Raw genomic sequence first — 27,262 nt, forward strand, 5'->3', positions numbered from 1 at the left:
GAAGCGGTACTTCACGCCTGGACAAAGACTTACTTTATAAAGCTCAAGTCCGGCCTCGCATGGAGTACTGATCCCATCTCTGGGCCGGGGCTCCCAAATACCAGCTTCTTCCATTTGACTCCATACAGAGGAGGGCCGTTCGGATTGTCGATAATCCCATTCTCTCGGATCGTTTGGAGCCTCTGGGTTTGCGGAGGGACTTCGGTTCCCTCTGTATTTTATACCGTATGTTCCATGGGGAGTGCTCTGAGGAATTGTTCGAGATGATACCAGCATCTCGTTTTTACCATCGCACCGCCCGCCACCGGAGTAGAGTTCATCCATACTACCTGGAGCCACTGCGGTCATCCACAGTGCGTTTCCAGAGATCTTTTTTGCCACGTACCATCCGGCTATGGAATGAGCTCCCCTCCACGGTGTTTCCCGAGCGCTATGACATGTCCTTCTTCAAACGAGGCTTGCGGAGATTATTAAGCGGTAGGCAGCGGCTTGGCTCTGCCCCTGGCATTACTGAAGTCCATGGGCGACGGTAACCACTCACCATCAGGTGGGCCGTATGCCCGTCTGCCTACAAAGGCAACAAAAAAAAAAAAGGTTCTTATCTGCCGCCTAGTAGACCATCGTGAACTGTGGTGTCGAGAGTAGAGATACAGATAATGACAGACAGACTCTAATTCCCTGATAGGACCACAATTCGCGTCCGAGCCCCGGACTATATTCCTGAAGAGACTGTTAAAGACGGGGTAAAGATGACACGACTGAAACGGAGCCCATATCTATAGCTCAAGCTCAAAGCTCAACTATATATGTCTGTTCAAAATTTAAATATACACGCAACGCGCGGTGTGCTCACGATTGATTATCTAGAGTTATAGACAACTGATCTACTAATCTCATTCATCTTTGTCAATGTATAATCGCTTCGGATAACGAACATAGGCAGTGCTGGTTCACCTGCGACAAGGTAACATTAGGGACAATTAAATCTAAAAATTGGATTCTCTTAACGCACATGTAATTCAAATTCCAATTACTTTCCTTTTTATTTAATGATACTCCATGTAAAACAAAATGCACTTAACGATACTGTCAGTTCGTACAGTGTAACTGTTTTGTAGGCAACGGCTTGGCTCTGCCCCTGGCATTGCTGAAGTCCATGGGCGACGGTAACCACTCACCATCAGGTGGGCCGTGTGCTCGTCTGCGTACAAGGGCAATAAAAAAGGCCGTGTACGCTGCATGAATGTAAACTTAATCTTATGTAATTGAGACAATTTTCAATTATTTTTTTAAACCTTTAAAATGTTTATCATGAGTGAGCTGACTAAAGCAAGGTGGTTGTAAATTTTAAGACCGTAATACTCGTTTTAGTCGGACACTCTTGTCAGGTGGTCGTGGTTGCTCTGACGATGTACATGCAGGAGTATTTTGTTAGGTCGTCCAGGTTCCCGAGTATTGCTTTCCTGGCGATGCGCTTCCAAATCTAGTGCTTTGAAGCGTTTCGAGTACATTGGACCATAGTGGACTCAGTTACTTTCTTTATTAGGCCAGTCCAGCGAGTTGGTGATCGGCCGCGTGATCTCTTGCCTTTCACCCGGCCTTGGAATACCAGTCTCTCCATCGAGTGCTCTTTTCTCGAGATGTGACTAAAGAACTTTAAAACCATAGTATTACCATAATAGTACCTTAATATTAACTTCGCTTTAGGTTGAGCTGTCGTCCATACAGTTTCAAATGTCAGATATGTTTAATTGCCTATCTCTTATCTTGAGTGCTGATATGCTGTGAGCTCGTTTAGATAGGGGCAATCGTCCTGACCATTCATGACACGCTTTTATCATATCAACTTGACCCAAATCTATCTGTGTAAACTTTCAATTTGTGTTTTCATCAAATTCAATACGTCCTGTTAACTTATAAATGTGTACACGTATTTTTTTTTTTTTATTTTTTTTTATTTTTTTTTTATTGCCTTTGTAGGCAGACGGGCATACGGCCCACCTGATGGTGAGTGGTTACCGTCGCCCATGGACTTCAGCAATGCCAGGGGCAGAGCCAAGCCGCTGCCTACCGCTTAATACTCTCCATAAGCCTCGTTTGAAGAAGGACATGTCATAGCGCTCGGGAAACACCGTGGAGGGGAGCTCATTCCATAGCCGGATGGTACGTGGCAAAAAAGATCTCTGGAAACGCACTGTGGATGACCGCAGTGGCTCCAGGTAGTATGGATGAACTCTACTCCGGTGGCGGGCGGTGCGATGGTAAAAACGAGATGCTGGTATCATCTCGAACAATTCCTCAGAGCACTCCCCATGGAACATACGGTACAAAATACAGAGGGAACCGAAGTCCCTCCGCAGACCCAGAGGCTCCAAACGATCCGAGAGAATGGGATTATCGACAATCCGAACGGCCCTCCTCTGTATGGAGTCAAATGGAAGAAGCTGGTATTTGGGAGCCCCAGCCCAGAGATGGGAGCAGTACTCCATGCGAGGCCGGACTTGTGCTTTATAAAGCAAAAGTCTTTGTCCAGGCGTGAAGTACCGCTTCGCTCTGTTGAGGACTCCCAGCATTTTGGACGCCAACTTGGCTTTGCCTTCCAAATGACTCCGAAACTGGACATCGCTCGAAATGTCGACCCCAAGTATCCCGATACTCTCGGAAGGTTGCAGGGATACTCCTTGGAATTGCGGCGCCATGACAAAGGGGTCCTTCTTCGATCAAGGATCGATGATAAGACAATAATTGTATTCTGTAATTTCCGGACAGGGATCACTGGGGTAAAAATATAGCATTATTTCGCTTATTTAAGCGTGTATTTTATTAATTTTATGAGAATAATTTTTCCGGTCCGTCTGGCACGTGTTTTGAGTTGAAGGGTAGGAAATTCGTTGTTTTAATGTAAATTATGACTTCGTGTTTCAAGATGAGTGGCCTGTTTTAAATCACCTCACCTTGTGAATGTTCAGTTCAGGTAGATCGGGATGAGAATTGATAATGTTCGTTGACTTTCTGTCGGCTGACATCGCGCATCTATTAAGTAAGTTCAATCTTCCCTATCTATTCGTTGGTAGCCTAAGGGCCTATTGCAGCTACGCGCGGACGTGTAGGTGAGCTCACGGGCTCAACCTGATAGTTTGCAAACGCCAGATAACACCACTAACGGTAGGCAGCGGCTTGGCTCCGCCCCTGGCATTACTGATGTCCATGGGCGACAGTAACTAAGTCGTATTCTCGTTTACATACAAGGGCAATTAAAAAAAAACCAGCCCTAGCAAATAGTGCTAATGGTTTTAATTAAATTAGCTAAAGTTAACCGGGTGGGTTGTTAAATTTTGCTCCCATTAATGCAATTTAAAAAAAAAACACATAGCATCCTCCACGAGACACGTAATCTAACTCTTAACTGTAAATAAATAGAAGGAGCGGTATTATCAACTGATTTGTGATTACTTACAGTTGGTTTTGCCACTAACATTGACTCAACACAGTATTAATGCAAGAACGTTTATGCTTATTAGTCAGAATTAATACTTAATATTTTTCTATTTGCTTTAGTTGGTATAGTATTGGTACGGATTAGTCGAATTAGCTCAATACGAGGTGCAAGTTTCAATTGAATTGCAATAACGCCTGTCGCACACTTTGGGAACCGTATTCGTCGAACATGATAAATATTTTGACGTGCAACTTAATCCATACATAAGTACGCTGAGTTTCTCGTTGGATTTATTTATTTATTTATTTAATCAACAATGTTTCAACAGCATTTAACTAGAAACAGGGTACAGAGGATGTTTTCTCAGCAAATCGTGATTTCGATATGTTAGTAGATTCATTCGCGATGTAGCTGCTGCCCTTGTGCTGTTAGGTATCCCCCGAAGGTGCTCAGGCAGCTATTAGCTAATTCCATTCCCGGCTGAGCCCGTACTCGCCCGACCTGTCTTGGTGAAACTGGAAAGGCGTAAGAGACACCAGTAATCGTCTATTCACAAAAAAAAAAAAAAACATTTATAATACCCGGTGACATAGCACGTTCAATAGCCGTGTTTAAATTTAACCATAAATAACGTTTTGAATAATAAACTAATGTAATTAAGAAATCACTGAATACGTAATTCGAATAAAAACAACAACAACAAAAAAGCCGACTCCACGTTATACGTACGTAACATAACAACTACACAAACTGTGCAAACCGTCGCAGTACAAACGTGCGCTTGACTCGGACGAAACGCGTTTAAAAAAACTTGCCATTTCGAATTTGCGGGTTTTGTTTTTTTTTTAAATTGAGTTCGTGTGAAATCGAATTTCGAATTTCCGTTTTCGGTTCCGGTATTGTTTGCGTTCTTCATTCGAAATTGTTTATAGTGATGCGTGTAGTGTTTTTTTTTCGAGTGATTCGTCATCTTATATGCGGCATACGATTACCATTATATACAGCCTTGTGAGCCTATGAAAACTCATTCACGGCATTGCGATTATATAAATTCGAATCTACGATTTACGGTTTTTATAAACATACGTGTTTAGTTTTTTTTGGTCACTCCAACCTTGACCTCTAGATGAAACATTTAGAATTTCCATTTTACAAAAAAAACGCTAGTATCTATTGTATTTCCATTAGAAGCAAACACAATATACATAATTTGAAATGTTCAAGCTGGTTACCCGACCGTGTCGTTAAAATTTACTTAATAATTTAAAAAGAAATACTTCTATTTTCCCCTTTTTATTACTTAGCCAAGGCGGTAATCTAATGCAATACTGTTACTTTTTTTTTTTTTAATAAATTGGTCTACATGACTGTGTTTACCGTCCCGCCTCTTTCTGTCGGGAAGATCACGCATGCCGGTTTGAGGGTCACCCCAAAATCGCCTGAAGCGGTTTTTTACAAATGAAAGGTCATCTCTTTTCGCTCTATCCGCCGATTCAATGACCATCGTTGTTACTGTATAGGTCTGAATTTACTAACATTCGTCTCGTGAATCTGCACCGGTAGGTACCACCACCCTGCCTATTTCTGCCGTGAAGCAATAATGCGTTTAGGCTTGAAGCGTGGGGCAGCCGTTTACTGTAAAAACTAAGATCTTAGAACTATTATCTCAAGGTAGGCGGCGGCATTTACGTTGTAGATGGGTTTATGGGCTACGGTAACCACTAAACATCAGGTGGGCCGTGAGCTCGTCCACCCATCTAACCAATAAAAAAAATTAAAATTGTAATGTCGGTTTCTGTCAAGCGTCCGGATTGCCTAATTTTGTTGTCTTTTAGGTTTAGCTGGTGTTAGCTAGCTGGTGTTAGGTGTTAAGTGGTTACTGGAGTCCATAGACATCTACAACGTAAATGCGCCACCCACCTTGAGATATAGGTTCTAAGATCTCAGTATAGTTACAACGGCTACCCCGCCCTTCAAATCGAAACGCATTATTGCTCCACGGCAGAAATAGGCAGGATAGTGGTACCTACCCGCGCGGACTCACAAGAGGTCCTACCACCAGTAATTCAGTGCGCCGCCTAGGGCACCGGTGACCTACATGTCAGTTAAAGGGTATAATAATATCTAATCGACCTCATGCCTCAAGGCGGGTCACGGTATTCATACGGTGACGTCTGCGTCTATGGCAAATGTTATGTGAAACGTGTACCACTCATTAAGTATGCCGCATCATTGAATGGCGCATACGAATAAATATTAACAATGTTCGACGACCTACTAATGTCATTTTAGTCGTTCTGATGGACGGTGTCATACATAAACTAACAATTAATTTAAACTAGAGGTCCCGCAGTTGTCGAAATTCGACTATAATTAATTGGAATTGTAAGTTTGCACGCTATTATGATTGTATTTTATACTCTATAATCACAAATTTCGCCAAGACTACACTATAAAAAATATTAACAAAGACAAACAATATTTAATCTATTCTCAATTTGACCACAGACGTCAAGAACAAAAATTTGACAATAAATAGTATGCATGCGTGTGTGCGTCAAATACATGGTATGCAGTGTGTGTAATGTTTTCTTTATTGATTTAATATATCTTTTATGCATTATTTAAAAAAAAAATTAGCATTGTGCACAACTTCTCTATATTCTCTATAAGTGTGGAAAATTTCATACTCCTCAGTTCGCGCAATTTTCGTAAAAAGGGATACAAAGTTTTTGCTTCACGTATTAATATATAGATAAACTCGCATTTCGGTTTTTTTTTTATTTATAATAATATCCCTCCCTTTTTTTTGCAGTGTATTAAATCTGTTTAAGATGCATCCACTCTGAGAGTGAGAGTCTAAAAATCTTGTAGTGTACAACGTGAGTCTCATATTATGAAGATATATCGGCTGTATATTATATAATTTATCTATTTAATTTACTTCAGATTTTGCATCCATATTCCATTAATTAACTATAACATTTCATATAGAATATCACAATTAGATAAAAATAATATCTACAAAATCGGAATAAAATAAAAATAATAAAAACAAAAAATAATAATATTTTTTCCCTATTTTTTAGTTGGATTTTCTATAAAGGCGTATTTTGTTTTTTTAAACTATTATTTATTTTTCATTTTTTAGTCGAATTTAATTTTTTTAGTTTTTTTTTTTTATATTGAATTGTCATAAGCCAAATACCATACCAAACCATACCATACCAGCCGTATACCAAATTTCGAGTTAATTCGACATTTTGAAGGGGGTCAAAATCATGTTCAAAGATTCCGGTACATACTAACATATAATACATACGTCTGAAGCTAATAGAAGCGTATTAAAAATGAATGTCAAAACTAACTTAACCTAAAACTTGGTTTGGATCCAGAGTGCTCAACATGCACACGTGTCCAGTGTTGCGTTATTGGGCAGTCCAGATCCATTCGCGAGACGAACAGTCGTGGATACCTTTTGCGGCTGACCCGCACGCGGCGTATAAGGCAAGTAATTTACCAGTGATTGCTGCAAAGCTATCTATTTGCGCATCCGCAAACATCCCCGACGCACCGCAATGACGTGGCAGCCACGTCAGTGTGCTTAGTGCGAGTTTCTTAACACTCTCGATAGCGTAAAAGTTAGGCCAATTTTTAATGCAGTTGAAACAGCGCCCCTAGCGGCAAAGGTACCCAAACGATCCCATTCCATACAAATATGAGCTTACTTTTACGCTATCGAGAACGTTAAAAAACTCGCACTAAGCACACAGAGCTCTGAAATCGTTATTATATTGGACACGCAGGGTATTGTAGGATTTCTTGGTATACTTAACCCATAGGCTGTACGTGTAGAAAGACTGGCAGTATACTCTGAAAAGAGTAACTTTCACTTCTGCAGTAGGTACACCGCGCGAACTATTACCCCTGAATAACAAAGCCCTGCACTCCCTGTCCTACATCGTCTGCAAGCGTCTCAGTTGACCCAGTGACCCAGATACATGAATTGCAATACTTGCTTAAGGACACTGCCGCTGAGTGTGACTGATGGGACAGTTTCATAGGTCTTTCTGCTTGATTTTAATAGCATTAGTTCGCTTTTAACGGCATTATATCTGAGCCCATGTTCCTTTGCATAACGCTCGCATATCCTAACCTGCTTTCTGAGAGCCCTGATCGATGGGCTCAGCAACACCATATCGTCTTCATAACTGATGTTATTCACAAACGCATCATCAATGAAACAGCCGACACTGACATTGTTGTGTCCACGACTTAGGCATAAATTAAAAAGGCTTGGCGATGGCAAGCCACCTCGCCTTATCCCACAATCCAGCCTATACATATCCGATTGCGACCCCGACCACTCACAAAGTTGCTCTGATTACCATACCAGTATTTCAAGAGAGAGACAAACTCATGATGCAAGTCTGTATCATTCGACAACTTATCCCACAACCTGTCATACGCCACCAGATCAAACGCTTTAGATAAGTTTAAAAGCAGGCGTCTCTGTCTGTGTAGTATTGGACGGTATGCTTGAGATTCCTATTTCCGCCTATTTCCGCCGTGAAGCAGTAATGCGTTTCGGTTCGAGGGGTGGGGTAGCCGTCGTAACTATAATGAGACCTTAGAACTTATATCTCGAGGTGGGTGGCGCATTTACGTTGTAGATGTCTATGGGCTCCAGTAACCACTTAACATCAGGTGGGCTGTGAGCTCGTCCATCCATCTAAGCAATAAAAAATATATTCAGTATAGCCGTTTCAGTCAAGAGTCCATCCAGGTCGAAAGCCAAACTGGGCATTGTGCCATATTAACCGTGCGCCTCCAAGCCTTTTACCCGGTTAGGCGAGGGTTAGATCAGAGTCTAACCGGGTAACTTAAATCCCCCCTTTTGCCTTTCAATTCCCTGCCTATCTTGAAACACGTTCTTAGACCGTGGTACTAACATCTGTGGCTTCCAAATCTACTGCTATTTTGTTTATCCAAAGTCATGTTGTCCCTGCCTATTCGCTGGTATTCTAAGAGGCTAGTCTAGCTTCGCGCTGTCAGCTGAGCTCACGGGCTAAACCTAAGAGAACTTGCTAACACTAGCCCCTAGTAAGAGCAGTACTCCGCAGAATCTGAAATGTGATTGATAAATAAATAAATAAATAAATATTTACTAACAATCACGCCACGTTAACTGGTCCCGTGATAAGTTCGTAAAGAACTTGTGTTACAGGTATCAGATAACGGATATAAATGTATTTTTTTTTATTATACACATACATAATAATATATTTAATATACATCCATAACCCTGAAAAAGACATTTATATTTATCATACAAATATCTTCCCTTGGCGGGATTCGAACCCGCGACCCCCTTGTGTAGTGACCATGTCACTTACCACTACACCAGACGGCCGTTTAAATATCTGTATGTACCTAGTTACAATTCGTTTTGTTAACGTGACGTCATTGCGTTATTGTTGTATAAGGGTTTGGAGGATTCAATTAATTGTAAGTCACGTGTACAAATTGCGTGCCCATAAGGAAAACAATAGAGAAGCTTTACGTAAGTTCAATTTGTATTTCACTTCACATTTCAAAGTTTGTTTTTTATTTATGGTATTTAAATTGAGCTGGGCATGTGTGTGTGTATAATGAGTAAGTTCTTTTTTTTAAAAGCTACATGGTTAGGCGGGCTTTTGGCTCGTCGTGTATTAGATTAATAGAGCTGAGATATAGTTATCGATCGTGTCTAAGGAAACTATTGTAAGATGCCAGTCACCGTTTGCCGTTCAAGGGTTCGGTGACACACACAGTTATTGGTGGTAGGACCTCTAGAGTCCGCGCGGGTAGGTACCACCGCCCTGCCTATTTCTGCCGTGAAGCATTAATGCGTTTCGGTCTGAAGGGTGGGACAGCCGTTGTAACTATACTGAGACCTTAGAACTATATCTCAAGGTGTGTGGCGCATTTACGTTGTAGAGGTCTATGGGCTCCAGTAACTACTTAACACCAGGTGGGCTGTGAGCTCGTCCACACATCTAAGCAATAAAAATATAAAAAGTTTTAGACCAAAGTCGTTTATGAACTTAATAACACACGATAATACCGATTAAATATTTCTACATTAAAACACATTTATTGGTCACGTTCTGCATAATGACGTCAACGCGGAATGGATGGTTTCATGCATGAACGCTCTCACTATTAATGTGTTCCAGTTTAAATGCTGACATATGCTTAACGCAAACAATGATATGTGCGCGTGTCTCATTTATAACTGGTTTGGTTTAATAGTTATATACTGGTTGTAGGAGAATTATGGATTATTTTTATTGCAGAGATGGGTGACCCATCTGGTGTCAAGTGGTTACCGGAGCCCATAGACATATATAACGTAAATGCGCCACCCACCTTGAGATATAGGTTCTAAGGTCTCAGTATAGTTACAGAGGCTGCCCCGCCCTTCAAACCGAAACGCATTACTGCTTCACAGTAGAAATAGGCAGGGTGGTGGTACCTACCCGTGCGGACTCATGAGAGGTCCTACCACCAGTAATAACGCAAATTAAAATTTTGCGGGTTTGATTTTTATTACACGATGTTATTCCTTCACCGTGGAAGTCAATCGTGAACATTTGTTGAGTACGTATTTCATTAGAAAAATTGGTACCCGCATGCGGGATTCGAACACCGGTGCATCGCTACATACGAATGCACCGGACGTCTTATCCTTTAGGCCACGACGACTTCAATTTTTTTTATTGCAGAGATGGGTGGACGAGCTCACAGCCCACCTGGTGTTAAGTGGTTACCGGAGCCCATAGGCATATATAACGTAAATGCGCTACCCACTTTGAGATATAAGTTCTAAGGTCTCAAGTATAGTTATAACGGCTGCCCCGCCCTTCAAACCGAAACTCATTACTGCTTCACGGCAGAAATAAGCAGGATGGTTGTACCTACCCGTGCGGACTCATGAGAGGTCCTACCACCATTAAATATATAAATATGCCTTCGACAAATTTGCTGGGAAACGAAAGGGCTTGTTTTGTCCCTTTCCCGCAAAGTGAGTGTTGGCGTAGTATTTTTACGTTTCACATGAATACTGACGTCATTGTGCAATGTAGTCCTCACAATAATTGTTTTTCCAAGTAGGGTTTATTTTTGTTTTCATTAATCGACGACCAATACAATATCGATCAACTCTAGCCAACTTTATTAATACGATCGGGGACTGCAGCATAGGCTAACTGTGCATATGATATCGAGGGATATTTTTCCCAATTTTAAACTTTAAAGTAAAGTAAAGCTGCGAAAATTTCACTTAAAACAAATCGCCTTTCAACTCTCAATCTATCTCTACTAATATATATTATAAATCTACAGTGGTTTTTACGGATGTTCCGTTATAACTACTGAACCGTGCATCCGATTGACTTGAAACTTGATATCCATGTAGAAAATACATGTACTTAATGGATAGGCTAATATATATATGAGTGTTGAACTCCCTACACCGGTTGCGGGGGCGTTAATGATGAGAATCTTTGTGGGCGTGAGAAATAATAATGTTAATTTTAAATAGGCCGCAAAGCGGACGGGTACAGCTAGTATATACTAAAAATCCTTTCACTAAACTGTACTATTCGTAATACATACAGTGTGCTTAGTGCGAGTTATTTAACGTTCTCGATGGCGATGGCGTTAAAATATTTCATACGTTTGCCGCTAGGGGCGCTGTTCCAACTGCATACAAAATTTGAGTTAACTTTTACGGTAACGAGAACGTTAAAAAACTCGCACTAAGCACACAGATAATATAGTAAGTAATACGAGTCTGTTGAGTTTTCACGCCTAAACCTGTCAATCGATTTTTACGATATTTGGTACAAAATTAAATTGAACTAGTGGTCCCGCAGTAGTCGAAATTCGGCTATAATTAATTGGAATTGTAAGTTTGTACACTATTATGATTGTATTTTATAGTTTTATAATCACTTCTATAATCACTAAAAAAATATTAACAAAAACAAATAATATTTAATCTCAATTTGACAACAGACGTCAAGAACAAAAGTTTAACAATAAATAGTATGCATGCTTGTGTGCGTCAGATACATGGTATGCAGTGTGTGTAATGTTTTCTTTATTGATTTAATGTATCTTTTATGCATTATTTTAAAAAAAAAATTAGCATTATGCACTTCTTCTCTATATTTTTTTTTTTTTTTATTGCTTAGATAGGTGGACGAGCTCACAGCCCACCTGGTGTTAAGTGGTTACTGGAGCCCATAGACATCCACAACGTAAATGCGCCACCCACCTTGAGATACAAGTTCTAAGGTCTCAAGTATAGTTACAACGGCTGCCCCACCCTTCAAACCGATATATATTCTCTATAAGTGTGGAAAGTTTCATACTCCTCCGTCCGCGCAATTTTCGTAAAAAGGGATACAAAGTTTTTGCTTCACGTATTAATATATAGATGCTAGGAAAGAGCATAAGCTACCTTTAGTTTTACTACTAATCAGCACAACTATAAAAGTGATTTCGACGCGGGTGAAGTTAGTATTCATTAAATAAAAAAATACCGCAAAAAAGTTTTGCAATAATAAAAATGTCGAAAGGCGGTATCTTAAAAGGCGAAACAAAACAAAGCGTGAAGAAGCGGCATTCTCTGATTTCGACAAAGAGCGAATGTAAGTAATTGTAACATTTAAAAAAATCAGGAGAGTTCGTGTTAGTTCAGTGGTCCATTGATAGATGGCACTGTTTTCTCCGGTCACCGTCCTCGTCGAACCTGTCGCTTGTGACGAAGGGCTCGACGAGTGAATTAACTCATAGACACAGCCCACTGAGTTTCTCGCCGGATCTTCTCAGTGGGTCGCGTTTCCGATCCGGTGGTAGATTCTGCGAAGCGCTTCTCTTGCTAGAACCAGTGCTAGCAACACTTCCTGTTAGAGCCCCGTGAGCTCACCTGCAAATCAAAGAGAAGCTGAAATAGCCTCTCAAGGTTATCAGCATAGGTAGGAAAAAAACTTTTCAGAAAATTTTTTTTTGGGTGGCTTGTATGTTGGTAGCCTAAGGGCTATTCTAGCTACTCACAGACCGGTACGTGGCCTCAGAGGCTCAGCTTGAGAGCTAGAGAATGGCTAACGTCGACCCAAGCAAGAGCAGTGCTTCCCTGAATCCACCATCGGATCGGAATCGCCGTCTCTATGGGCTACTCCACAACTCGAACTCTGTCTTAATTGACAAGTTTGAGGAGAGCTGTAACCGCTGCTTAAAGACTCTAAAAGCATCAAGTACCGGTGTTTGAATCCCTTGACTTACAAGATGAAATAATAACATCGTGTAATAAACAATTGCGCAATGATCAAAGACTGGCGGTAGGATGTATTGTGACTCAGCGTGGGTGGTAGATACGACAGCGGCTTGGCTCTGCCCCTGTCCCCTGGCATTGCTGAAGTCCATGGGCGACGGTAACCACTCACCATCAGGTGGGCCGTATGCTCGTCTGCCAACGAGGGCAATAAAAAAAAAAGAAAAAAAAAACGACAGCCGCGAACCGGCTTGGTGCTCCGGTCTGAAGAGTTGAAAGAGTTACAATAAACAATTGTGACTCAATATTTTCTTCGGCTTTCGCGTGTCCAATTACAATTACTTTTACGGTTTAATGAAGAATTTATTGCAATTATACTTATTTTTTCCAACGTTTCTGAAAGTTTTCGTTTCGTTTTTACGAGGATAGTTGTAACTCAGACCTCATGTCTCATGGCTACGGCAACCCTTCAATATCAGGTGGACCGAGAGCTCGTCTACCTATCTAAGCAATAATGGTATATAAGACTTTTCACACCGGAAAAACTTAATAAGGTTTTGCGAAGACTCAAAAGACCCATATTCTGTAATACAGATCATAATAAGAGCACGCCTTACTGGTAGGACCTCTTAAGTCCGCACGGGTAGGCACCACCGCCCTGCCTATTTCTGCCGTGAAGCAGTAATGCGTTTCGTTTTGAAGGGTGGGGCAGCCGTTGTGACTATACTGAGACCTTAGAACTTATGTCTCAAAGTGGGTGGCGCATTTACGTTGTAGATGTCTTTTGGCTCCAGTAACCCTTTAACACCAGGTGGACTGTGAGCCCGTCCATCCATCTAAGCAACAAAAAAAAAGCCTCCTTCTACTCGTCTTAGAATTCTGCGTCTATGTTAGATAAGTTTCTCTTCAATCTTTCCAGGGTCATCTTCAGATGAAGACGAAGGAGCACAGCCCCACGAGAAAGCCATAGCGGCCGGTCAGCCCAACCCACCTTATTGTGTGAGGAATATAGAGCAAAACGCCTTCGGTCGGCGGGAGATTGAGATCGCAGAGCAAGAGATGCCAGGGATCATGGCACTGCGTGCCAGAGCCAAGGACGATAAACCTTTGAAAGATGCCAAGGTACTGTCAATTTTGATACTTTGATTTCAACTGAATCGTAGGAAACGATATCGAAACGCAGCGAACGTTTTTTCTACTGGTGGTAGGACCTCTTGTGAGTCCGCGCGGGTAGGTACCACCGCCCTGCCTATTTTTGCCGTGAAGCAGTAATGCGTTTCGGTTTGAAGGGTGGGGCAGCTGTTGTAACTATACTTGAGACCTTAGAACTTATATCTCAATGTGGGTGGCGCATTTACGTTGTAGATGTCTATGGGCTCCAGTAAGCACTTAACACCAGGTGGGCTGTGAGCTCGTCTACCCATGTAAGCAATAAAAAAAAGGACCCGGTGAAGCTAAGTATAACTCCTTGAGGATTCTAGCTGTAGGGAGGCAAAAAAAAAAAAAATTTTGCGATTAAAGCTAAGAAATTTGTGGCTATGGTCTTTTTTTTAATTGCCGTATAGGCAGATGAGCATATGGCCCGCCTGATGGTGTTTGGTTACCGTCGCTCATGGGCCAGGGGCAGAGCCAAGCCGCTGCCTACCGTTTAATACTCTCCACAAGCCTTGTTTGAAGAAGGACATGTCATAGCGCTCGGGAAACACCGTGGAGAGGACCTCATTCCAAAACCAGATGGTACGTGGCAAAAAAGATCTCTGGAAACGCACTGTGGACGAACGCAGTAGCTCTATGGTTTTGTTAAGTCAAAAAAAAAACCAATACAGTTTAGTTAAACATACTTTTAATTTCATTGCGGCTCTAGATCGTCACGTCTCTAAGCTCTGACATTGAGTACTGCGCAGTAATGCGAAGATTTAGTTGGCTGCCCCACCCTTCAAACCGAAACGCATTACTGCTCCACGACATAAATAATCAGGGCGGTGGTACCTTTTTTTTTTGTACCTACCCGTGCGGACTCACAAGAGGTCATACCACCAGTAATTACGCACATTATAATTTAGATGTTATTCTTTCACCGTGGAAGTCAATCGTTAACATTTGTTAAGTACGTATTTCATTAGAAAAATTGGTACCCGCCTGCGGGATTCGAACACCGGTGCATCGTTAGATACGAATGCACCGGACGTCTTATCCTTTGGGCCACGGCGACTTCAAAACTGTTCGATTGTTCTCAGATCGTTGGTTGTACGCACATCAACGCTCAGACAGCGGTTCTGATTGAAACCCTGGCCGCGTTGGGAGCCACCGTGCGCTGGGCCGCCTGCAACATTTACAGCACCCAGAACGAAGTGGCCGCCGCCTTAGCGCACGCGGGTAATTTCGATTTCATTCATAAATCATCGGGCCTCATAGTTAAAAAAAATTTAATCGTTTGCCAAGTTAAACTATTTTTTATTAATAGCCAAACGTAAATTGACAGGGTCACCGACCCCGAGCGTTTCCTAATTATTAATTGTGTTCCATTGCGTGCCGTGTGACAATTTTAAATTTGCGTTCCATTTATGTTTTAAATCGTATCTGGCAACTTTGTATTTTATATTAGTGATTCTCGATCTTGTTTCGCGGCACATTTTGAACCATTTCAAACTTTTGACGAAGCTCAAAAGCTACTTATACCTGTATAGTATATGTAAAGTAACTTGTGATAATAATTCTTAATGTCATAGTTTGCCGGCATACAAGAATGTCGCGGCACAGAGTTTGAGAATCACTGCCCTATACATTTGGTTTATGTATTCGAGGATAGTTCAAGGAAAAGTTCATTAACTTTAGCAGAACGTCATGTATCTATCTGTAGTAAGATACTACTTGACTACAACGGTTCTTGGTCTCCGAATCTTAACTTCCAGTGACCCCAGATCCCATACGAGACCTGAGACTGCTTACGCAAAGCAAACAACAGAGATTCCCCCCAACCCCCTCGGACGACCCCCCTCAAATTGTCAATGCTTCAAAGGTTACGCGATATTCGCGTGGCGCGGCGAAAGCGAGGAGGCTTTCTGGTGGTGCATCGACCAGTGCTGCACCCCGACGGCGACGTGGCAGCCCAACATGATCCTAGACGACGGAGGTGATGCCACGCACCTCATGCTCAAGAAACACGGAGCCGCCTTCAAGAATATCAAAGGTGTAATATTACAGGGACAGCCTGCATACGGACGTGGTTAGATAGTTGGGTATTAGATTCCCGAAATCGGTACCCTCGATATATACCGGTGTTTCCCAACGTGGGGCCCACGCCCCACAAGGGGGCAATTAAGGCGGAAAATCACACTAAATGAATATAGAAAATCTGCATTAAAATTATTTTAAATTAGAATTTCAGTTTTATAATATATGTTTTGAAATTTTACTTATTGTGTTCAGATAACAATTTCCTAGTGATTTCTTCCTAAAACATATCGTTTAAGTTTCTTAAGTGAATAAATATTTTTTTTAATATTTGATATTATGTATCGGGGACATAAAAATTTTAGAAATGTTACAGTGGGCCATGGCACCAAAAAGGTTGGGAAACACTGATATAGACATTTCGAAGTCAGGGTCTGCTCGTCCTGGTCTCTTGTGCGTCCTCCGACACCCTCAACACAAGAGACATTGAACATAGAATGCTATTTTTAATCAAGATTGCAACAGGTACATTAGAGCTAGTATACTGCTAAGGATTCTTTTAAAGCGCCTTACTCTATTTCAATACAAAGCTTTAGTGTGTGGTCAAAATTATTTTAACGCCCTGTCGATGTACGCAGCTTTTTACGCAGCTTAGTGGGATCTTTACTCGAATACTTGCCATGAAGAATGTCAGTATACTGTGCGAACTACCGTCAAATTTTGTAAAAAAAATTTTTTTTATTGCTTAGATGTTTGGACGAGCTCACAGCCCACCCGGTGTTAAGTGGTTACTGCAGCTCATAGACATCTATAACGTAAATGCGCCGCACACCTTGAGATATAGTTCTAAGGTCTCAATATTGTTACAACGGCTACCCCACCCTTCAAACCGAAACGCATTACTGCTTCACGGCATAAATAGGCGGGGCGGTGATACCTACCCGCGCGGACTCACAAGAGGTCCTACCACCAGTAAAATTTCTTGGCCTTTACGTTTCTTTGCACACAGTAATAAAGGATCGCATCTTAAAGTATAGCAGAGAGCGGATCGAGCATTCCAAGTATTTCTTTTTATAGAAAATTAGACGGTAGTTAGAAAAATATTCAAATGTCGACGAACAAGACACTTCAGTGTATCGTGAAGTATTCCGATGTAATAATAGTAAATAATTGATAGGCAGCAGGTTGGCTCTGTCCCCAGTATTGCTGATGTCCCTGGGCGACGGAAACTATTCACTATCAGGTGGCCCGTATCCCCGATGCTTACAAGGACAATAAAAATAATAATAGTAGTAAATCCGAAATATCCACACCACCTGACCCTTGTGAGTTGTGATCCATGGGTGAGACCAGGATCTCGGGCTTTTGGTTTATAAAGGAGTGGGGTGGCCACTCCTTTATAAACCAAAAGTCTTTAGGCAGCTAACTGGTGGTAGGACCTCTTGTGAGTCCGCACGGGTAGGTACAACCACCCCGCCTATTTCTGCCGTGAAGCAGTAATGCGTTTCGGTCTGAAGGGCGGGGCAGCCGTTGTAACTATACTTGAGACCTTAGAACTTATATCTCAAGGTGGGTAGCGCATTTACGTTGTAGATGTCTATGGGCTCCAGTAAAACACCAGGTGGGCTGTGAGCTCGTCCAACCATCTAAGCAATAAAAAAAAGCTCTTTGACCGCTTGGCTCTGCTGTGAGAACTCTCGCAGCTCTGTGCTAATGCCGAGCCGTTCTCTTCCACCAGGTATAGTAGAGGAGAGCGTGACGGGAGTCCATCGGCTCTATCAGCTCAGTAAAGCGGGCAAGCTCTGCGTGCCGGCGATGAACGTGAATGACTCTGTGACGAAAACGAAATTTGATAATTTATATTCATGTCGGTGAGCGCCTTTTGATCATTAGTCTTTGGTTTAGAGGTAGGACTTATCATCGTGATGTATGATGGTTGTGTGACGGACGTCCCGATATCTAGGCGGGTACCTATGACTGCTTCATGACAGGTATGGGCAGGATGGCGACACTTACCGCTGGGAGTTTGAGGGACAGTTGGTTGATTAGGAAAATCAAGGTTATTTCTGGTAAGAAGCGATGAGAGTAATGCTCTGCCGCTCCAAGCTCTTTACGCTTGTTAGAAAGTCGTGGCCTAAAGTATAAGACGCCCGGTGTATTCGTATCGAACGATGTGACAGTATTAGGGCTGGTAACAATTTTCCTAATGAATCCTGCGAATTTTTATAAATTACGCAATTACTGGTGGTAGGACCTCTTGTGCGTCCGCAAGGGTAGGTACCATCGCCCTGCCTATTTCTGCCGTGAAGCAGTAATTCGTTTCGGCTTGAAGGGTGGGGCAGCCGTTGTACTGTACAACTGAGACTTTGAACTCATGTCTTAAATTGGGCGATTTATGTTGTTAATGTCTAGAGCAAAATGTCCAAATGACCATATTAAGTTTAATAGCAAATTCTAAATTACTATTATATGCATGTACATTCATCAGTTAATCTTGACGGTATCTGTAACGGACTGTCCAACAGCGCCATCTATCTAAATTTATTGAACCAATTTATTTTTGAAACTATTTTTGTAGATGGTGCTGTTTTAAAAATTAATTTTCTTTTTAGAGAAAGCATAATAGACGCGTTAAAACGTAGCACGGACTTGATGTTTGGCGGCAAACAGTCTGTGGTGTGCGGTTACGGGGAGGTAGGAAAGGGATGCTGTCAGGCCCTCAAGGCCCTCGGGTGCGTGGTGAGTATACATAACAAAAATACAAGCATTGTTGATTTAGTAGAAACTTTTTTTATTGCTTAAATAGGTGGAAGAGCTTACGGACCCCCCGTTTTTAAGTGGTTACCGGAGCCCATAGATACTTACAACGTAAATGCCGCCATCCACCTCGAGCCATGAGTCGTAAGGTCTCAGTTTTAACAGTACAACGGCTGCCCTGCCCTTCAAACCGAAACGCATTACTGCTTCACGGCAGAAATAGGCAGGGTTGTGGTTTGCATGCTTAACTCTAAGCGAATCGTGAGCTCGTCCACCCTTACTAAAACAAAAAACATCACCCTGTACAACGGCGTCCCAAACACGCGTGCTAACATTCGCATCCGTTTCCAGGTGTACGTCACGGAAATCGATCCGATATGCGCCCTGCAGGCTGCCATGGACGGCTTCCGGGTCGTCAAACTCAACGAGGTACTTGTGAGCCATATGTACGCAGGAAGGGTCAGTGGTGACCCTTCGGACTTTCATAGAAAAAAAAAACTTGCACAAGCTCCTGTGTCCTTCTTCCTAGGGTTTTCTGGGTCTAGTACCAGATATAGGGCATAGGGTCTAGGGTTTTCCGCTGTCCTACTTAAACTCTTCCACTTTGCCCGGTCATCGACATCCTTATGAATGAGGTTATTTTCGTCCATACCCGCCTTTACCACGTCCAACCAGCGTTCATTACCGCGGGATCTTGGGACCTGGTACGTAGAAGGCATGTGTTTCTGAAGTTCCTGGTTGTAGTATTGATCGCGGGAACCCTCTACTCTGATCGGGCTCTGACTCCGGACGGAGATCGGACATCGGCTGTGAGAGTCGCAGAGGAGTCGTTTAGTGTGGTAGGACCCTAAAACTCCGCGGGCTCGCGGTTCGCAGTCGCATGACCAGTCCCACATACCGCTAGGGGACCTCGGAGGGGTTCGGTCCTTGACCTTAAAAAACAAAAAACTACTTCTGACGTAGTCTGTGGGGTCTTACGTGGCTCGTACCATCGGAGACGCCTTTGCTGCAGCTTACTAGCTGCGTCACGAACTTCAAGACTGTATGTTTTTTTATTGCTTTGATGGGTGGACAAGCCCACATGTGTTCAGTAGTTACTGGAGCCCATAGACATCTTCAACGTAAATGCGCCATCCACCTTGAGATATAAGTTCTAAGGTCTCAGTATAGTTACAACGGCTGCCCCATCCTTCAAACGCATTACAGCTTCACGGCAGAAATAGGCAGGGTGGTGGTACCTACCCGTGCGGACTCGCAAGACGTCCTACAACCACGTTACGAATGCGATCTGGTCGCGTCCCACATCCACCGCAGCATCTTCATTTCAATGACGCGCAGTTGCTGGACATGTCTTCCGAGGACCGGCAACGTTTCGCTGCCGTAGAATGTCTAGTATTGTTTCGGTTTGAAGGGTGAGGCAGCCGTTGTAACTATACTTGAGACCTTAGAACTTATATCTCAAGGTGGGTGGCGCATTTACGTTATACACGTCTATGGGCTCCGGTAAACCACTTAACACCAGGTGGGCTGTGAGCTCGTCCACTCATATAAGTAATAAAAAAAGAAGTCTAGTATTGTTATGTGCTGGGGTTCGGGATAAATAAAAATTCTACCGAAGTATAAATTAAAATTATATTCAACACTTGGAACACTTAACGAACAGTTTAAAATTCTCAATTCACTTCTCCGGATTCGCTTCGAGTAGTTTCGATTACTGACTGACTTCGTGCCATCTCTACAACGCTTTTATAGTCGATACGACATCCCTAGAATCATCGAGAACATTCCTCACAAGTCGAATATTTTCGATGCGCGTTTCCGCTATCTGACAATAGATGGCGTTGCACTTCTCGAGCGTTCTAAATGTTACTAGATCCTTTGGTATTCGTTTCAGTTATTCGGTGCTAGATGGCGTTACTCTTGCAAGCGTAACAGTATATTGAGCACCTTGTATGTGATACGTTGATAGGTCATAAGGCAGGTGGATATCGTGATCACGGCGACGGGAAATAAAGGCGTGGTGACGCGGGAGCACATGGAGAGGATGAAGAATGGCTGCGTGGTGTGCAACATGGGCCACAGCAACACCGAGATCGACGTGTACGCCCTGAAGACCCCAGATTTACTGTGGGAGAGGGTCCGCAGCCAGGTAACTAGGAGCCGCTCCACAATCATTATTCGAGATGATCCATCCCCTCATCTTCTTTTTTAATACGCTTTTATTAGCTTCAGACGTATGTATAAGTATGTTTGTTTGTAACGGAATCTTTGAACATGATTTTGACCCCCTTCAAAACGTCGGATTAACTCGAAATATGGTATACTTATTAAGGACCGATGACAATTAAATATTTAAAAAAAAATTAAAATAAATAATAGTTTAAAATTTATTTTCTATTTTTTAGTTGGATTTTCTATAAAAGCGTATTTTGTTAGTTTTTTTAAACTATTATTTATTATCATCGCACCTTCCGCCACCGGAGCAGAGTTCATCCATATTATCTGGAACCGCTGCGTTCATCCACAGTGCGTTTCCAGAGATCTTTTTTGCCACGTACCATCCGGCTATGGAATGAGCTCCCCTCCACGGTGTTTCCCGAGCGCTATGACATCTTCAAACGAGGCTTGTGGAGAGTACTTAATGGTAGGCAGCGGCTTGACATTGCTGACGTCCATCAGCGACGGTGACCACTTACCACCAGGTGGGCTGTATGCTCGTCTGCCAAAAATGGCCAAAAAACAAGGACCACGACAAGTATCGCCTATCTGCCAAACTGCCTATTTGTCTATCCTATTAATTGCCTTCCAAGCGTTCCTCACAGGATATCCTTCGGTGATCAGCAACTTGCATACTTAGCGGGTGTATTCTATTAAATACCATCACGAAAAACTTTCACGCCGAAGGAGAAACGCCGTGTAATGAAAATTGAGTCCGCAAAAATAATAATTTGGGTAATTTATGGTGTTAGCCCGCACAAGTATGTACCCTCATCGTGCCTAATCCTGTCGTGAAGCAGTAATGCTTTCAAGATCGAAGGATAGGGGCAACCGTTTTGCCATTTTGGGAAGCCGTCGTGGCCTAAAGGATAAGACGTCCGGTGCATTCGTATCGAGCGATGCACCGGTGTTCGAATCCCGCAGGCGGCTACCAATTTTTCTAATAAAATACGTACTCAACAAATGTTCACGATTGACTTCCACAGTGAAGGAATGACTTCGTGTAATAAAAATTCAAAACTCGCAAAATTATAGTTTGCGTTATTACCGGTGGTAGGACGTCTTGTGAGTCCGCACGGGTAGGTACCACCGCTTTGCCTATTTCTGCCGTGAAGCAGTAATGCGGCTTGAAGGGTGGGGCAGCCGTTGTGCCATGCAATGGAGAATCAGTTGATGGTGGAATTCTTCATGAATACATTAGCTGCGCGGCAGGGAGTTCCACAAAACTCTGTACTTCTCCCAGGTGGACCACATAATATGGCCGAACGGCAAACGCATCGTGCTGCTGGCCGAAGGGAGACTAGCGAACCTCTGCTGCTCCTCCTTACCCTCGTTCGTGGTGTCCGTGACCGCGGCCACCCAGGCCCTGGCCCTCATCGAGCTGTACAACGCGCCCAACCAGAGGTACAAGGTGCGTAGACTCACGGACCAGTTGTACGTGGACGATATCATGGTATTTTAGTTATACATAGACGATATCATGGTATTTAAGTTATACATAGACGATATCATGGTGTTTTAGTTATACATAGACGATATCATGGCATTTTAGTTATACATAGACGATATCATGGCATTTTAGTTATACATAGACGATATCATGGTTTTTTAGTTATACATAGACGATATCATGGTGTTTTAGCTATACATAGACGATACATGGTATTTTAGTTATATATAGACTATATCATGGTGTTTTACCTATACATAGACGATATCATGGTATTTTAGTTGTACATAGACGATATCATGGTATTTTAGTTATGCATATACGATATCATGGTACTTTAGTTATACGTAGACGATACATGGTATTTTGGTGTGAACGAATGAAAGAATGGGTGAATGAAAGAACGACTGAATGAACTTGTTAACCTTAGATGCTTTCGGCTAACGTGTCTACGGCTTAATCTCGGAGTGGAAGTAATTAGTTACCTTTGATTTTTTATTTACTGTACATTTTGTAGCTACCGGAGCTCTCGGTCTTTCGGGGACTGTAGACAGAGTCAATGTCAGATGTATTAAAGCTTCACTACGGAAGTACTGGTGACCAGACTGTCTTGGAAAGTGGGGGAGGGGGGTTGGGGGAAGTGGGATCCACGAGATTAAATCGTATACCGTTTTGTTATTTTGTTATTACGTATTGTACAAAGTATTCGCAGATTTACCAATGATGTCTAGATCTAGAAGTGAATTCTAGTAGCTATTTATTTCGAATACACACCACTGATTTTTATTACCATAAGCAACATTATCGCGTTTGCTGTCGATGTTCGATAAAGAACAAAAAAATACGAATATCCGTTAAACTAAACCTTGACAGTATGACTATAAGGTTGGTTATCGTACAACGTGTTTATAAGTAACAATTATAATCGGTTCTAAATGTACTTTTACGATGTAGGGTTTCAAGTAAAATAATTACTCGATTTCCAACAACAACTAATTTTTCTTCTAATTTTTTTTTTCCAATATGGCAACCGGCTTTTGTTTTGCAAGTGTTGCCAGCGTTCTATTAGAAAAACATACCGATTATTACGTACATATTATGTACCCGATTAAATAAATGCTTTTTATTGGACAGAATAAATTGAAGGCAACTTGTAATCAATTGTAATGTTATTAAACGGCTTTGAAACAGCATTATTTTAAATGACGTCCAAATAAAATCGTGAGGGTTTAATTTAATAGAGTTATTGGACGTTTTTATTTTTTATTGCTTAGATGTGTGGACGAGCTCACAGCCCACCTGGTGTTAAGTGGTTACTGGAGCCCATAGACATCTACAATGTTCATGCCCCACACACCTTGAGGCATAACTTCTAAGGTCTTGAGTATAGTTACAGCGGCTGCCCCGTACTTCAAAACCGAAACGCATTACTGCTTCACGGCAGAAATAGGCAGGGTGGTGGTACCTACCCGCGCGGACTCACAAGAGGTCCTACCACCAGTAAAGATGAATGAAGTCACGTTTGACGATTTAACCTTGCTATGTTTGTGAGCTTGCATATTGAAAGCATAATGGATTTTTTCTCCCTACCTATTCGCTGGTAGCCTATGCTTATTCCTGTTACGCTCTATGTATACGCAGGTGATACTGGTTTACTGGTGGTAGGACCTTTTGTGAGTCCGCGCGGGTAGGTACCACCGCCCTGCCTATTTCTGCCGTGAATCAATAACGCGTTTCGGTTTGAAGGGCGGGGCAGCCGTTGTAACTATACTCAGACTAAACCTTGTATCTCAAGGTGGGTGACGCATTTACGTTGTAGATCTCTATGGGCTTCAGCAACCACTTCACACCAGGTGGGCTATGACCTAGTCCACCCATCCAAGCAATAAAAAGAAATTACTACCTCGTACATTGCTTGCTACATTATTAATGGTAATAGAAACCAGTGGTCTGTGTATTAAAGCCTTTCGGTAAATCTGTATGTAGTGCATGCTTTTTACCATCCGTGTTTACGTTTCGTGCTCACGAGTGCTCAAGATTGGCTAGTTTGATGATTAATCGTAAGGGCGCTGTTTAATCATGAAAACCATTATTTTTAATGTAAATAGAATCTAAAATTATGTATCATAATTTCGGGAGCTTGTATATATTATGTATTGAGTTTTTTTAATTGTATATATCCAAATACATATACTTAGTCTGGCCATAAATACTGTTACAATTCAAAATAAACAAAATATTACATTTGAATTTGGAATCTGTCATTTTTATATGATTGCTCATTGAGTTTTCTTATTTTGGCGCCAATACATTGTACAATATTTTGCGATATTAAAATCGAGTGGGGTGATAAAGAGAACCGAATCGCTGTGATTGCATTACACAAAGCAGGTATGGAGCCAAATGCAATTTTTAAAACGCTCCATACGCCTGGTATTAGTAAAATGTTTGTGTACCGGGCTATTAATAGGTGAAATGAGACCTCCTCTGTTTGTGACAATAAAAGATCTGGCCGTCCACGTAGTGTTCGTACGAAAAAGGTGGTCAGTAAAAGCTTCTTATTCGCGCTTTCTTCATTCCCGTTTTTACTATTCTCGAATTAAAAATAATGCGACCCCATTCCTATATTCACTAAAGATTTATTTGTTCGCCTATCTAATCGGTACATCGGTACATACACAATGATAAAAAGGATTCCAATATATACATAGGTATCCAGCCGAATGTCCTTTCTAAACGAGTCGTCCAACTTTACTTTTCGTCATCAGACTTTTTACTGGTGGTAGGACCTCTTGAGTCCGCACGGGTAGGTACCACCGCCCTGCCTATTTCTGCCGTGAAGCAGTAATGCGTTTCGGTTTGAAGGGTGGGGCAGCCGTTGTAACTTTACTGAGACCCTAGAACTTAAGTTCATTACTGCTTCACGGCAGAAATAGGCACCTACCCGCGCGGACTCACAAAACGTCTTACCACCACTAACCAGTTTAGGGACACTCATCTCATCAACCTGCAGTATCATTTTACGCACGACATTTACTTGTATATATCGACGCTTGAAAGGCAAACGTGACTAAGCGACAATACGTGAACTTTACATTAGACTAATTTAAAGTTGAAATACCTGAAAACAAACTATTTTAACGAATCTACCTTTTTTTTTTTTTTTTTTTTTTTTTTTTTTTTTTTTTTTTTTTTTTTTTTTCGGGTAGAGGGCCGAATCTCCTACGAGGTCCTCGTGCAAAAGGGGCGCGCGGGGTATGTGAGACTCAACGGTCTGCATGGTGTTGTGAGCAGACCGCGGGCCCAAGGATTTTAGGACCCACCCACTAAACGACTCCCCTGCACTCTTACACCCGACGTCCGAAGAAATATATTTTTTTTGCGCATCGAATACGGTTATTGCCTATCATTTATGTACAAAGCAGTTATTATCGCTTAGTCAAGTTTGCCTTTCAAGCGTCGATATGAACTTATAAATGAGAAACTATAACTATTTGGATTGAAAGATTACACAGCGCCCGCACGTAAGCGATCAAGAAGCGTTATCTAATTAAAATTTATTGTTTGTAAAGCAGCGATGGACTCGTGACCAGTCGCGTAGAGACCCAGAGACGCGAGAAGTAGGTTCAATCCTAGAATGTCGCGTCCGAATGTACAGGGTGTAACGAAATACCGTCCGATCTACGGGGTGTTGTTCAGTTTCAACACACGCCTCGAATTGATTAGGGTGAAATGTAATTACTGAGTTTTGAGGGTAGATGACGTCGATACATATGAGGTCAGGTTTTTTACTGGTGGTAGGACCTTTTGTGTCCGCACGGGTAGGTACCGCCGCCCCGCCTATTTCGGCCGTGAAGCAGTAATGCGTTTCGGTTTGAAGGGTGGGGTAGCCGTTGTAACTATACTGAGATCTTAGAACTTATATCTCAAGGTGTGTGGCGCATTTACGTTGTAGATGTCTATGTGCTCCAGTAACCACTTAACACCAGGTGGGCTGTGAGGTCGTCCACAAATCTAAGGATTAAAAAAAAAAGGCGCATCGTCATCAGCGCAAAAGTGGCCTGAGCTTACCATAGTATGGAGATAATGAGGTTCGAATATACCTTTACAATACTTCGTAGGCAAAAAAATACGTGCTGAAATTTAATGATGTTCACAGATATGCCAAATTTGCATCAAAATTTATTATGTTTTAAATAAATTGCAATTTAGGAATCACAGTCGAAAGTTTAATGAAACGAAAGAAATTGATTTTGCAGCAATACTAAGCGAAATCTATCAAAGGAACATTATTTATATGAGGGTAGTTGGAAAAAATTAATTATGAGCCATGCGACAAGGAAAAGAAAATTTAAATTTGAGTAAATCGAGAGCAGAAGCTAAATATACTTCGGTGGAACGCTATTTTTTTTTAAGTTATACTTCTTTAGGCGCGTTATGAAAAATTGATGTATGATGAGTGAAATTTTACGATGCGCGCGCACCGTGACACAAAATTAACAGAATGAAGCTGCCCACTAAATCGCTCATTACAATACGACCGACGTAACTTGGCGAGTCTGAATATAGCCGCAGGTGAACTTTCCGAACCGTACCGAGAATTACCGAATTTATACGATGTCAAGAAAAGGGATGTCCAATGGGATGTCTGAGGATGTTGTTTAATTGATTATTTTTCAAATTGATTAATATTTGAATAAAAAAAAAAAATTTTAATAAAAATAAAGTATAACTTCTTACGCGCGTACATAAGTACACGCACCCTTTTTTTTTGGAGAATTGTAATTAGGAAAGCCAACGTTAAAAATTATCGTGCGTCTCTTTCGCACTGGTTGACTTTGAAAGTGATTGAAGAGTTCAGAAATAGTTTCATTCGTACGCGTTATGTCAAACGCGGTGATCG

The 27,262-nt window shown here is 41.9% G+C and overlaps 1 protein-coding gene across 14 annotated transcripts in view; it reads left to right on the forward strand.

Annotated features, from left to right (window-relative positions):
• LOC101737039 (adenosylhomocysteinase-like 1) overlaps nucleotides 1–27,262 on the forward strand; it is a 43,431-nt gene that overhangs the window by 9,192 nt on the left and 6,977 nt on the right. Inside the window, exons 1-11 of one of the 14 annotated variants that reach the window (XM_062673684.1) lie at nucleotides 4,211–4,335; nucleotides 11,348–11,390; nucleotides 11,985–12,138; nucleotides 13,693–13,883; nucleotides 14,999–15,137; nucleotides 15,781–15,951; nucleotides 17,674–17,806; nucleotides 18,548–18,674; nucleotides 19,044–19,121; nucleotides 20,662–20,841; nucleotides 22,153–22,320. In XM_062673684.1, the coding sequence (XP_062529668.1) occupies nucleotides 12,057–12,138; nucleotides 13,693–13,883; nucleotides 14,999–15,137; nucleotides 15,781–15,951; nucleotides 17,674–17,806; nucleotides 18,548–18,674; nucleotides 19,044–19,121; nucleotides 20,662–20,841; nucleotides 22,153–22,320 (1,269 nt within the window). In that variant the 5' untranslated portion in view covers nucleotides 4,211–4,335; nucleotides 11,348–11,390; nucleotides 11,985–12,056. Of the gene's footprint in view, nucleotides 1–4,170; nucleotides 4,448–8,925; nucleotides 9,003–11,347; nucleotides 11,391–11,924; nucleotides 12,139–13,680; nucleotides 13,884–14,998; nucleotides 15,138–15,780; nucleotides 15,952–17,673; nucleotides 17,807–18,547; nucleotides 18,675–19,043; nucleotides 19,122–20,661; nucleotides 20,842–22,152; nucleotides 22,321–27,262 lie in introns of those variants that run through there. The other 13 variants (XM_062673645.1, XM_062673658.1, XM_062673654.1 and 10 more) reach the window with 13 other exon arrangements.

This window comes from Bombyx mori, chromosome 2, assembly GCF_030269925.1.
Source record: "Bombyx mori chromosome 2, ASM3026992v2".
Lineage (NCBI taxonomy): Eukaryota > Metazoa > Arthropoda > Insecta > Lepidoptera > Bombycidae > Bombyx > Bombyx mori.